The 13164-nt window shown below is 41.1% G+C and overlaps 1 protein-coding gene across 1 annotated transcript; it reads right to left on the reverse strand.

The window, feature by feature from the left end:
• Positions 1–1421: 1421 nt before the first annotated feature.
• LOC144015610 (B-cadherin) lies at positions 1422–11069 on the reverse strand. The gene is made up of 15 exons (XM_077515752.1): positions 10921–11069; positions 10690–10779; positions 10356–10445; positions 10135–10290; positions 8196–8337; positions 7961–8133; positions 7092–7220; positions 6836–7021; positions 6312–6556; positions 5353–5495; positions 4597–4821; positions 4292–4519; positions 3880–4019; positions 2633–2776; positions 1422–2105 (listed from the first exon to the last, which is right to left on the reverse strand). Exons 1-15 carry the CDS (start codon positions 10945–10947, stop codon positions 1857–1859), a joined length of 2367 nt encoding a protein of 788 aa, XP_077371878.1. The 5' UTR covers positions 10948–11069; the 3' UTR covers positions 1422–1856.
• Positions 11070–13164: the final 2095 nt, after the last annotated feature.

The following is a 13164-nucleotide window of genomic DNA, read 5'->3' on the forward strand; positions in this document are numbered from 1 at the left end:
CGAGTGTGAAGCGTTATTTGTGTCCTCGGTGCTCATTCATGACAACATAAAAAAGCCTTTAAGCTCAAGACTGTGAGGCAGATCCAAGTTTAAAGTTCACTTTTCAGCAGGTTGATACGAAGGAAGGTTAAAGTCCACCAAAGAGGAAATGATTACACTTGGGTTTACTTTCACTTCCTTTTCTTAGGCAAAATCTCAGTGGCCTGGAAAAATATGCCTCAAAATTTTGAGTATTTTTTACCTTATTGTTACTTTAATTACATCGTGTAAATCCTCATTATTCTTGCATCACAGAAACAAAGCGCCATCCAACTTTAGCTTATTTCACGAGACTTAAAGTAGCACTTGGGAACTTTTCAACCATAATGAAATATTTTCATAACTCTTGTGATGAAACATCGACTTAAAACTAGTTGAATGGTATCGTTTCCATGGCCTAAGGGGGTCTGTATCATTTTTACTGGCACTAAGCAACATTGAGGAGGATGGTAGGAACACTGCCATACAAAAAAAATACAAATGTGCTGACTGCTTTATGGCATACGTCAATTCCCCCTTTTCCCATTCGTTACAAAGATGGAAGTCAATTTGAATGTCGTAGCATGATTACTGTTTTCCTGGGAGAAGCTGCAAAACAACTGAAAAACTTTTCTGAGGAGACAAAAAAGAAAGAGAGAAGCTACCTGGATAAAAGGACAGTCAAGGACATTGGCCCGGCTTTCACTCGCTGGCATGAGCTCAAAAACAATGCACTGCGCTTGTTCTCATGGGAAATGAGGTCTTCCCTTAGGCATAACATTACCGCTTTTGTCCATATGGTGCTGCCACAATTAACATAAATTGAAAGTTCCTTAGTGTTGCTTTAAGTTTGGGATGTGGTTTTGCTTTCTGCATTGTTTGCCATTCGGGGATGACATTCTTCGGTCTTCAAAGACTGAGCAGTTTTGCTTTATTTGTTTATCCTCCTTTTATATTTGAGTGACAACTGCTAGTAAGTCCACAAATTGTGACATTCTGTCCCATTTTTTTTCAATTATTAGTTTCCTTGTATATTAAGCCTGCAATAATACAACAATTTGGACTTCCAATTAGTTACAATGTTTTATTTTAGTAATGAAAGCAATAATCATATGGAATGCAAGAAAAACTGAACTAACCAAAGCGTTATACAGGTATGAGTAGATAAAGAATTATAAACAAGACAGTATATTAAAAAAAAAAAAAAAAAAAAAAAAAAAAAAAAAAAAAGTAGCTCAGAATTCTGCCTTGAGGGATGCAATTCTTCTTCGTACATATAAAACCTGCAAAAACTAAATAATTTAAGCTTCCAATTTGTAAGTATTATGATTATTGTTACTTTTACGGCACAATTACCTGAGTTTTTTTTTTTTTTTACAGAATTATGACACTGACACAAAGGCTCTGCTTACATGGAAGCAAAGAGGAAGTTTATGGGCTATTGGCTATCCAGTAATATATACAGATCAGTGAGATGAACACAACACAGGAGAAGTGACAATGCCGGGTGATTCAAGTACAACATCACGCACAACATTTTGCTGTAAAAGCATAAACAAGCTAAGGAGGTAGGGAAAAACGATGACGACACGGCTATCCGCCATTCGTTGTTGACAGACTGGCGGTTCGTGGGCAGTCACGGGAGAATTACATCATCACCGGAGTAGTAGCTATCCTGCTATGGTGTCTACATTGGAACGTACGGGGCGCGTTTTAAAATCTTTCCACTCTGGAGCCTGGTTTTAAAAGTGATCTGTTTCAAGGTCTGAAACCGAGCCGCTGTGTGGACGAACTGTCCAAACGGTAAGAAACTTGCGCGGATACACTGAAATGGGGCCTCAGACCCACTCCGTTTTTCCTGGCACTGTTTGCGAGTCATCATCCTCCTCTCTGCTTGAGTACATGTCCGCTAGACTGCGAAAATGTGGTCCCCACAGACCCAACACATCAAAGTCATGGTCCTCATCCGAATCATCCGAAAGGATGGAGCTGAGCGAAGTTGCCTCAGAGCCAAGCCCCTCATAATTGAACACTAGAATCGAGTCATAGGGGGGCGCCGTGGGGTCGGTATCTGCAACACACAAGTTCTGGAGACAGGTATGAAGGTTAATTAAGATGCATAGATAATCGTTCTATTGTCGTAAACAGTGCACATCCGCACTGGCCTTATATCTGGCACATCTCGATTTCCGTGCCAGTGCAAGCCTTGTTTAGCATGTTAGGGAATTTGGCATATTACGCTGCTCCATGCTGGGTGTTCTGGTGGTTCGAGGGCATTTTGTTTTACATGCACTTGATCTGTGAGATCCCCCTGTGGATGTCTGTTTGCAATTTATTATAAACGTACTTTGCTGAGCTTCTGCATGGACTCCTGCGAGTCAACTACTACTTCCACAATGTCAACTGTGTGTCTGTGGTTTTAAAAGGGATGAGCAGCCGCTTCCATTAGCCGGAAAGCTAGTCGGCTATGTTCACACCCACAACAATCCAAATGCTCGTTTCTATTGACATGCGTCTATGAAAATACCGAAAGAAAGGAAATTTAGACCACGCTTTGCGCTCGACTTGCACTGCGCATGAAAATAGAGCCCCATGTTCGTGTCATTTCACTCACTTCGTCAATGAATTTATTGACGCCTTCAGTGGCTTGGGGGTTTGGGCGGTAGCCGAGGTGATTGTGGACACTTGGAAGAATGTCTGTACAGAAGACCTCAGGACGCTGGTCCAGTCCTCTGTGCAGTTGGCCCAAGTCATACTCCTGCAAAACCAATCATAATTTAATCTTTGATTTGTAATGAACCTCACAATCCTCAAACATCATCAAACTTTGACGTCGGCCTCTGCCAAATTCATAAGAGTTGTCATGGAATATGTCCAAAATGACTCCTTTGAACCATATTTATCATACCTTGGGTCCTTGAGACATTTCTTTTTTGTCATTTCATGTTTTAGTGTTGTTCTTGTGAAACTTGTGTCCCTAAATCCTTGAAACGGTCATCCACCAACATTAGATGACATAGACAAAAGTTTTTAATTTTGAAAGGCCCACCTACGCAATATATTTGCTTCAAATTTGAGCTCATTTGAGCGAATTCACTCATAGGAGTGCATCAAACTACAAGCCCTGGAATTAGCCCAAAATGGCAGCGTCTAACCAAAATGGCCTACTTCCTGTTAAGTTTCAGCCATGGGTCTTTGCGACTTTTTCGTGCATCCTGTCAAGATAGACATTAGGGGTGTGCCCAAAAATCGATTCATAAAAGAATCGAGATTCTCATTTATTAATTGAATCGAATCGATATTAATATCCAAAAATCGATTTTATTTAAATTAGAAATGAAGAAGAAGCGGAAAAGGCAGTTCTAGCCCCACATGGTGTTTTTGTGGAAAAAGGCACTTACAAAACAAAATTAATACGTTTAAAAAAAAAAAAAAAAAAGAAAAAAAAGTCTCTATTTGTCATTTTGTCTTGCAAAGCAGACTGGAGTAGATCATGACAATGTTGTGCATATCTGTAAATTGAAGCAGAAATCATTTGTCGATCAAATAATTTTGAATCGAAAATCGTTTGAATCGAGAATCGAAAATTGATTCCAAAAATCGTAATCGAATCGAATCGTGAGACAGTCAAAGATTCCCAGCCCTAATGGACATGTCCACATCAGTGAATTGTTTCTAATCTTAAAGGTGCTGAGACAATTTTAAGGATATTGATTTTGGCGACATATAAATTACATATAATGTATGAGGCTGCACTTGCATAAGCTACAAACATTGGTGAGTTTTCAGGCAAGCCGAGGCCCCCTAAAAAATCGGTTCATCTGTCAGGTGTCCTTAATGTTCCTAACAATGTGACCGCACCTGGTCGTCTTCACCCCCTCCCTCGTCAGCATAGTAGAAAATGTTATCTCTCGGAACTTCTTCAAGCAGAGGAACATGAACATCTTTGTCACGCCTGCCTTGCCTCATCCTCAGCAAGAGCAACAGTAACAACAGCAGAACTGTGCACAATAACAGAAATCTACATAAGCAAAGCAAAATTGCATAGCTACAGTATAGTACGGTACATTTGTGGGTATGCATATCCACAAATATAATTTTATTTTATTTATTTTTTGACATATGATACAGTGACGTGCTTGTTACTTTTTTCTAAAATAGTTTTAAGAAGCAGATTTAAAAAGACACAGTTTGGGTTAGTCCATTGATTGAGGTTGGTGGTGGTAGTGACTAATTTTGATCATTAGAACAATGAAAAAGGAAGTTGACATACTCAAAAGGCCAAGAACTGTTGCGAGAGTAAATGCCACCAGGGAAGGGAGGTGATGCATTTGAGGAGCTTCGTGTGGCACGAAGCAGCTGATGATGTCTCCTTGGCATGGACAAACCTCCACATGGACAGAACTGTCCTGGTAGAGCATGTCCACATCATAGACGCGCATTACCACCTGGTACTCTCCAGGAGACAACACCCTCCTGGGAGACAACATGGCCACATGACCTGAGAGAGCACAATGATGAGCTGGTTCCCTTTTATCAGGTGAGATCATGATGTTGAGGCACTGTGAAATTTGGTACTTGTGGAGTTGATTCCAACAGTCCAGTGTAAGCGGTGTTCCCCTTGAAGCTCCACGGTGAAGGGTCCGGCGTGACCCGGTCCATCCCAGTCCTCTAGGTCCAGCTGGGTGTGGTAGGGCTGCCTGTTACATATCCGGACATCCCTCTGCTTGATCACGGGACGGTGGTCATTCACATCAAGTAAGCTCACGACTAGAGTGCCTGTCCCAGTTGCTGGTACGGTGTCTATAGACATGGATACTAGGATTAGTTCAAAGTCAAAAGATTTCTGACTACAACTCCTAGGGTTGCAGGTGTGCTGGAGTTTGACCCAGCTGACTTTGGGCGAAAGGTGGTGTACAACTGTACATGCTGGACTGGTCGCCAGCCAATTGCCAGGAAGGAAGGTAGGCGGATGGAAAGGTACTCTCAATATGTAGGTTGGTTGGTCAGTAGTTTGGTTGGTGGGATCGGTTTTGGTAGGTTGATTGGTTGGTAGAGTTGGTTTGGTAGGTTGGTAAGAGGTTCGGTTGGCTGGTAGAATGAGTTTTGCTTTATTGGTTATTATGTCTGTCAGCTGGCCGGTTGGTTGGTTAGGATTTTTGTCATTGGCCAACTCCAACTATTGGAATTCAACATTACGACTGGTAAAGAAAAGTTGAAAATCTAAGTGATTTGGTTTTTTTTCCGTTTGACCTCAGTTCCCTTGGTCATGTGGTTTGCGCTGTTTCATTCAAAATCATATAAAGGCTGTGACTATTCAAGCAAGACGATTACCATTGTCATACGCCAAAACCAGCACCGTGTACTCGTTGTCTTTGACGTACGGAGACTCTCTGTCCATGTTGCCTTTCACTGTGATGGATCCTGTATTCTTATCAATAGTCAACCACCTGGCTGGGTCGCTGTGTAGTGCGTATCTAAAAGCAACAACAACAATGACTTGATTAGCACACATATCTGTCGACTTTAACATTTCAGTAGGTAGCCAGGTAGTGAGGGATGGTTTTAGTAGGTAGGTAGGTATATACTGAAGATCCGTTTTGGAAGATAAGTTAGGTAGGTAGGTTTGTAGTCTTTTTTTGGTGGGTTCTTAATAGGGCTATCAAAGTTAATCGATTAATTGACAAGTAATCCATTACCAAATTAATCGACAACTATTTTAATAATCAAGTAATCGTCATCAATCACCCCTTTTTTTTAATCACCATACGAATACGAAGTACGAAATAAATCACTAGTTAATAAACAGTAATCAGGGAAACAATGCTTTTGCAATGCACTTTAATGTAACAATAAAATTAGTAGGTACGTGGTTTGGTCGGGTCAGTTGTGGTAGGTAAGTTGGTTAGTAGGATTGTTGTAGGGTTGTTTTGTAGGGTCAGATTTGGTAGATTGGTAGGTTTCTTTAATTGTTGGTCGGTAGGTAGGTAAGTAGGTTGAAAGGGTTGGTTTTAGAAATTAGGTAGCAAGGTAGGTTGTTGGTTTTGTTAGGTAGGAATTGGTAGGTAGGTATGTAGATTGGTTGGTAGAGCCCGTTTTGATAGGTTGGTTGCTTAAGCAGATAGGATGGTTTTAGTTAGTATGTAGGCAATACAGAAATTACAGTTAAGCTCATAAGTTTACATACAAATTTATGAGCACAACTGTAGGTAGGTCAGAGGGCTGGTTTCGGCAGGTGGGTTGGTAGGGTCTGTTTTGGTTGGGTGATAAGTAGATACATGGGCTTGCATCACCTGATATGTTGGTGCCTTAAAGTGTCTGGATCCTTGGCTCGGAAGTCCGCCACTTGACTCCCCAGTGGCGCCTCCTCTGAGATGATCCGGTGGATGAGCGGCGGTTTGAAGAATGGCGGCTCGTTCTGGTCTAAGACCGTTACTGTGACTGTGCACGTGGAGGTGGACACAGGCACACTAAAGGGAGCGTCGTTTGTCGCCACTAGCAGTAGAGTGAACACAGGATCACGCTCAAAGTCCACAGCCTGAGAAGTAATGGAAACAGAAGTGTAGCGAAAGAATTATTAACCCGGAAATGGGAAATGCCAGCAGCACAAATAGTCAGCAGCATTATATGTAGCAAAAAATATGCATGTATCAATTGTCTAATGTAGTATGAAATTGAATGTAGACATCCCAAAAATGTAAAAAGTACAAATAAAAGTGGACATAAGTGTTTTTAACATAGCAGCGACAATATGCAGAAGTGAATGCTACATTATGTGGCCATCATCATCAATTAGTTAGCAGCACTGTATTTACACCTTGGCTGTAGTGAGTATTCCCTCCATTTTCCAGGGTCCTGTTTTTACGTTGAAGTGGCCTCCCTTGTTGCCGCTGACGATAGTATACTTGGTGTTAGTGTTAGGTGTTCCCAAATCGTCCTCGTCAGTGACCGTGAACCTTAGAACCTCCCGGCAAACTTCATTTTCAGGTGTAGAAGCAGACATCTTGCATGCACAAAATCAAAATAAACAGTAACTATTGGAAGTCAGACTTGGTCAATAGTGGTGGACTTACTGATGTGAAGGTGAAACGCGGGGAGTGATCATTGCTGTCAGTGATGCTGATGATGGCGGTACACGTGGTGCGGAGACCCTCCCCCGCCATGTCTGCAGCCTCTATCATCAGCTCGTACTTTGACCGTGTCTACATTGTATTATTATTACAGTCCAGTAGGTGTACCACAATGAATGAGACCCAATACAAGAGCTACATCAAAACATTCAGAAGTTGTGTGTGAACATCTCTGAGGGGTGACTCGTTTTATTTCATTTTATTTTTGACCTGTTCTATCAACAGACCAAAATGGATATTTCCAACCTAGTGTCTACTATCTCTCAGAACCTTCCTTATCAACTTACTGTACCTACCTCGCCAACTAATCATTTAATTACCAAAACTGACCCTTACTCTAACTATCTGACCAACCAACCAACCCCACATCTCTACAGAATCTACGTCACATCAACCAATCCTACCAACATAGAGTAACTATCTTCTATCTATAGTGTACCTACCACCAGTCTACCTGCCTAAATCCACACTATCCCTACCCACCTACCTACCCAATAAATCCGAAACAATCAACCAACCTACCTAGAAACCTACCGAGTACCTCGCTAATCAATCATGGCCTACTATCCTAGCTAACTTACAAATATAGTTCTAGTATGCTCATACTATTTTAGTAATGTATCCATATATTACCTCATTACAGTAAGATCATTAAGTACCATTGTGTGATTAATTGTAACAGCATCATTTTGACACAGCTCTTGTACCGATGTCATCGAAGTAGCCTACATCTGTTGCCATACAACAGATGTTGTTACCTAATAAAGCGGTCACACTTTTTTTGAAGGGAAATAACATTGTCATGATTTTACCTCTCTGTCCAGTCCCTCTGCTATTGTGCTGATCAATCCGCTGACTGGATTGATGCTAAACATTTTGTCTATGGGCCTGTGAGCCATCTGAGTCTTGAGTCGATAGCGAATGTCTGCATTGTCTGTATTGGGAGCATCCTTGTCCACTGCTGTTATCCTCATGAAGGACTCACCTGTGGAATAGCTTAGGTACACTTTTGTATATTTTGGTCATTTTGGAGAGTCTTTTTCTTACCAACTTGTGCACTTTCGCTGACGTTTCCATAAAAAGGTGTGCGAGTGCATTCCGGGACGTTGTCGTTCTGATCTAACACGTTGATAACCAGCTCCATTGGGTTTTCGGCCTTGGAACCCTCGACGGCAGCGTGAGCCAAAAGCTGAAATCGACATCACGTCATCAAAGACAAAGACTTCCATTTTTTTTTTATTTTTGCATAGCTTGTCATTAGAGTAGCAGGTGAGCTGTAGTTTATCGCAGATGATTTTTGGGCAAGAGGCAGGGTGCACCCTCGACTGGTCACCGCAAAGACAGGTAGATTGGCTAATTGGTTCGGTAGGAAGGTAGGATAATAGGGCCAATTTTTGCATGTTGGAAGATAGGTAGGTAGGGTCCCTTAAAGCAGCTATATGTAAGATTTAAAATTTAAAATCTCTACTGCCACCTGTGGCCGAAAACAAACTACACGCTCGTACACGCTGCGTGCACTCGTACGCGCACGACCTCAATACTGAAGACTGGGCTCTTCATATCCAATTAAACTATGATTTCAGAGGTAAGAAGTTTTATAATGTTATACAAAGCTGGCCACTTCACGGAATGAGACTCTCGATCCCCACTAAACAATTGATGTCCACGGGACGTGCAGATCATATTGCTTTAGTCGGTCGAAGTCCAGTCCTGTGCTGTACTCCAAAACGATGTGCAAATTACATCAATTAATTGGACCTCATTCCGATGTTAATATGCAGTTACATATTGTAGTCACCCCGCTCGACGGACGTCAACCTGATTCTAGTCATTATTAGTGTATGTCGCCCCCAGGCTAGCGTCATTGTGCGTTAGCCGAAAGGTGGGCTGTCATTTATGGAAATTGCTGATTGTGAAAAACATATAGACCCATTCACTACTTAGTGTGATACGGCCGTGAATGTTATCGCCATTCAGTAGTACCGTTCACATTCCGTTAGCATAATGTAGCTACAATAGGCTGTTTTCACGGAGGAAAATAAGGCAACATTTAGCCTGATTGAAACGCCGCGGAATGGAACGTCTGTTCTTCATAAAGTCATTCTGTTCTATTTCGTTCAATCTTGCCGCCCCTTTCACGCTAAATGTTGCCGTCTACTTACTTTCACCCCAATAGTTACGACCGAGAAGTGATCGATCTTGAGGTACTGCTATTTGAAAACAACACATTTTCTTCTAAATGTCAAGACACTCGCTTCTTACCTTTTGGGGTAGAAAGAAAGCCAGCTGTGATTCACTTTTCTAATCCAAGTACGATCTCAACTCTCTCCACCGCTGAAATGTCAAACCAATGTTCACTCTCGTTCTTGCCCGGCGTCGGTCACTATCAAGTTTAGATTTTTTTTTTTTTTCCGTGGCACTTGACATTGTTTTCATTTTTCTTCTTTAAGCAGCCTTCCGCGGAGTAACAGCGGGTGTCTGGGGCAGCGAAAATCTGTACTAGTTCCGTCTTCGCGACTACAGGAAACAACTGACGAGAACGTGCATGACGTCACATCCCGCAGACAGAGGGCGGGAAATTCGAAGGATTCGGACCGGACGCTTCCTAAATAATATTGGCCAGAGGCTTGTAGGAGTACCCATTGTGAACAGCGAAGATGTTGATCTACTAATTAGAATATGTTTCAGTCATAAATGGTAAAATAAAAAGGCTATTGTTAAGATATTTTTTGGGGAAATCCTACATAGAGTAGCTTTAATTTACTCACATTCAAACCTATGGACAATGAACCCAACAAGAATGCTTTTGGGATGTGGGAGGAGGTCACAATGTGCAAACTCCACACCGGAAGACCAGAGCTGAGACTGAATCCTGACCCTCATGCAATGCAGATGCGCAAACCACTAACCTCTGTGCAGCCCACCATCATCACCCACTGTAGGATAGATAATTGAAGAGAATTTCCCCAGATAAATTCCCACTCACAACATATCTGCTTATTTTCTCCCTGTCCAGTGGCCGGGTCACGTACAGAGCACCAGAGCGCCGGTCCATGGTGAAGACGCCCTCGGGGGCCTTGTTGGCCCCAGGGCCAACCAGCTGGTAGGTGATGGCCACCTTTTCCTCGCTGCTGGATCTAATCTGGTGGAGAAGATTTAGTTATACTCCTAAGCTCTACTTTACCAAATAACTTCCTTGTGTTCTACCTTGGTCATGAACTTGGGGAATGGACCTCTGTCATTCTCCAGGATGTTGATGTCAGGAACGACCCATTCTCGTTTAATCCGTCTGAAACACTGACATCCATGCGGGATGTTATAAATTAGCACGATCACATGAGATCCAATATAAGAGGTGTATCAAACTGCACTGCTCTTCCAACATAATCCGCAACAACTTTCTCAAGCATGGTGAAACTGTACGCACTATAGCGGGTCCCTGATACAATCCCAGTGAATCCCATTAGGTTGCAACACCTTGGAAAATGGGGAAAGTACTCGTCACCAATTGAAAAAAATGCCAAGTTACTTCCTGGTTTACCTCAACATGTTTACTTTCAGATGGTTCCCTGCCTGAGTCCATGGTTGTGTTCCTGAAGCAAGAATGTAGAAGTCCTGCTGCCGCCAAAAACTGAAAACAATCAACAGTACTTTTACCTTAGACTTGTCCTGTCTGTCTGTTGTACTTTACAGACAAGATGAATACTCTCAAAGACAGATTTTTTTTTGTTAACAAAGTCACTATATAAAAAAAGGAAATCAAGACTCTCACCTTACAAAGGAGAAGCAGCATCTCCATGTTGTCCTCGTCTTGTTTTCGCAAATGTTCCTTTTTATTGTGTTATCTCCAGGACTTGTGTTGATAAAGCAATATCATGCTCTTGGTTGTAGTGAAGTGTCTGTTTACTGGCACGACTACTGTTGCTGTTGCCTGATTGGAATCAGCCGACGTTTGGGGCAAAACAATGACGTTGAACTGGAGGTGACCTCAGGCACCCGAGCATGCAGGTGAGGGTTAGTTGTGCATTTACTGTAATTAAATATATATTAGAGTTGGGCTTATGAGTGCACTGTATGAGACAAAAGCTTAATGCCCAAATCCAAAACACAGTGTTTTACATTTTTCAGAGGTTGAAATTGACATGATATGCAGGTGAACATGTTTTAGTGACAATTCGGAGCATTTTTGTGTCTTTATGCAACATTTAGTTTCTGTACACTACATGTGCCTTGAAAGGATTGTGGCCTCAACACTCCCCAATTTACAGCATAAATCTTGCTCCGTCCCCAATCATCATGGTTCCCAAAACTTTGCATTTGCATGAGACTCTCCCAAGAATGTGATTTGAGCCAGTCTTTTATCTTCTTTTAATACACCGTGTACTGAGTTCAGTGAGCGTGGCGTCGAAATAAGAGCTTCAACATGTTGACAAAATATGGCGCAAACAGATTGACTCAGCAACACTGCAAACGAGCACTTTTACACTTGACGCAAAGCAACTGTCAACAACAAGCACACAACGCTTCGTTATTTTTAATTATTTATTTCATTTAGTGCAAAATAAAATCATGCAGTGACACAGAGGAAATTCTAATTCCATTCAACAGTGGATTGAATGGATTGAAATACAAGTGGATTCAACATGGATTGTCCACAGAGCCAGATTGCCAAAGTTTTTCCTAGAAATTCAAAAGTAGAAATGCATCATAAAAATATTCATAATGAAATACATATACGTGGGCAATTGTGTAATATTATGTGGCTATATAGTATTGGCACACAGGATTATTAAATAAAGGACAGGAAGTGTAACAACCACACACCAAGCCTGTAAACACAGTGCAGCTCAGCTTCTGGCTATCAGATGTTGTGGCTAGCCAAATGATAAAAACAAATGCCATTATTACAATTGTGTTTTAACCATTTTTTGCCGTTTGTTCCCCAACTATACTCATTGGTGCTAACCAAATCATGAGCTCAAATCAAAGGTTTGGCCTGCGTTGAAAACGACTAGTTTGACACCTGAGAAAATACAGGCAACTGCAATCAAAACTAACAATGTGTGCGTTATTCTCAACATACTGTATGTAAAAATGCCCTAAATAGACAAAATCATTCAATGTGCCTTTCTAAAATGCAATCTGACCACTTCTTCACATTAACTGTGTTTGACCTGATATGGTACAATTTGAAATGGGACTGTGCAAATTTACAAACAAACGCCTGCAAACTATCAATACCAGTAGCGGGTTGTGGATTTGGTCCCGGGGCCTTCAGTGGGAATTAACACAACCTACTGCACCTCTTAATACCGTCACTATTACGTCAAAGTAGAGTAGAAACTTTTAATTAAATACAAAAACACAATACAACAGCAAACAAAAGTGCCACATACATCATCTAAAGCAGTTCACAATTGATATTTATCAAATAATTTATATATATATATATATATATATATATATATATATATATATATATATATATATATATATATATATAAATATATAAAACACTCGAGATGCGGATTATCAAATGTATTATGTGCTGATTGCTACAGATGTGCTTTGCTATTCGACCTTGGCTGTAACAAGCTTTGCTCTGACCAACAAATACTTCTTGACAACCAGCTTGCATATCAAATACACATTTAAATAATAAGCCCTGGTGTAACGTACACAACCATGTTACTAGAACCCCCCCCCCCCCCCCCCCCCCCTTTTATTTATTTATTTATTTATTTTTAAAGAAATCTGGATGAAGAAAACACAAGTGACTTGGTAGAAACATCATGTACCAGATGTACAGTAAGTCCTCTCTTCTAAATGCTCTAGTTTTTCTTTATTTTCAGCCATAATGGAGTGTGTCAATGAAAACAACGCATCTCTGTTTCGCATACAGTATAATCAGAAAATGACATATCAAAGTTTTTCTTCTTTATTATATAGCCAAGTTTGCTCTTGACCAGCTACCAGTTAGTCTTGAGCCAAGTATATTGTATAGTTATAGTATAAT

Source organism: Festucalex cinctus, chromosome 3, assembly GCF_051991245.1.
Source record: "Festucalex cinctus isolate MCC-2025b chromosome 3, RoL_Fcin_1.0, whole genome shotgun sequence".
In the NCBI taxonomy this organism is placed as follows: domain Eukaryota; kingdom Metazoa; phylum Chordata; class Actinopteri; order Syngnathiformes; family Syngnathidae; genus Festucalex; species Festucalex cinctus.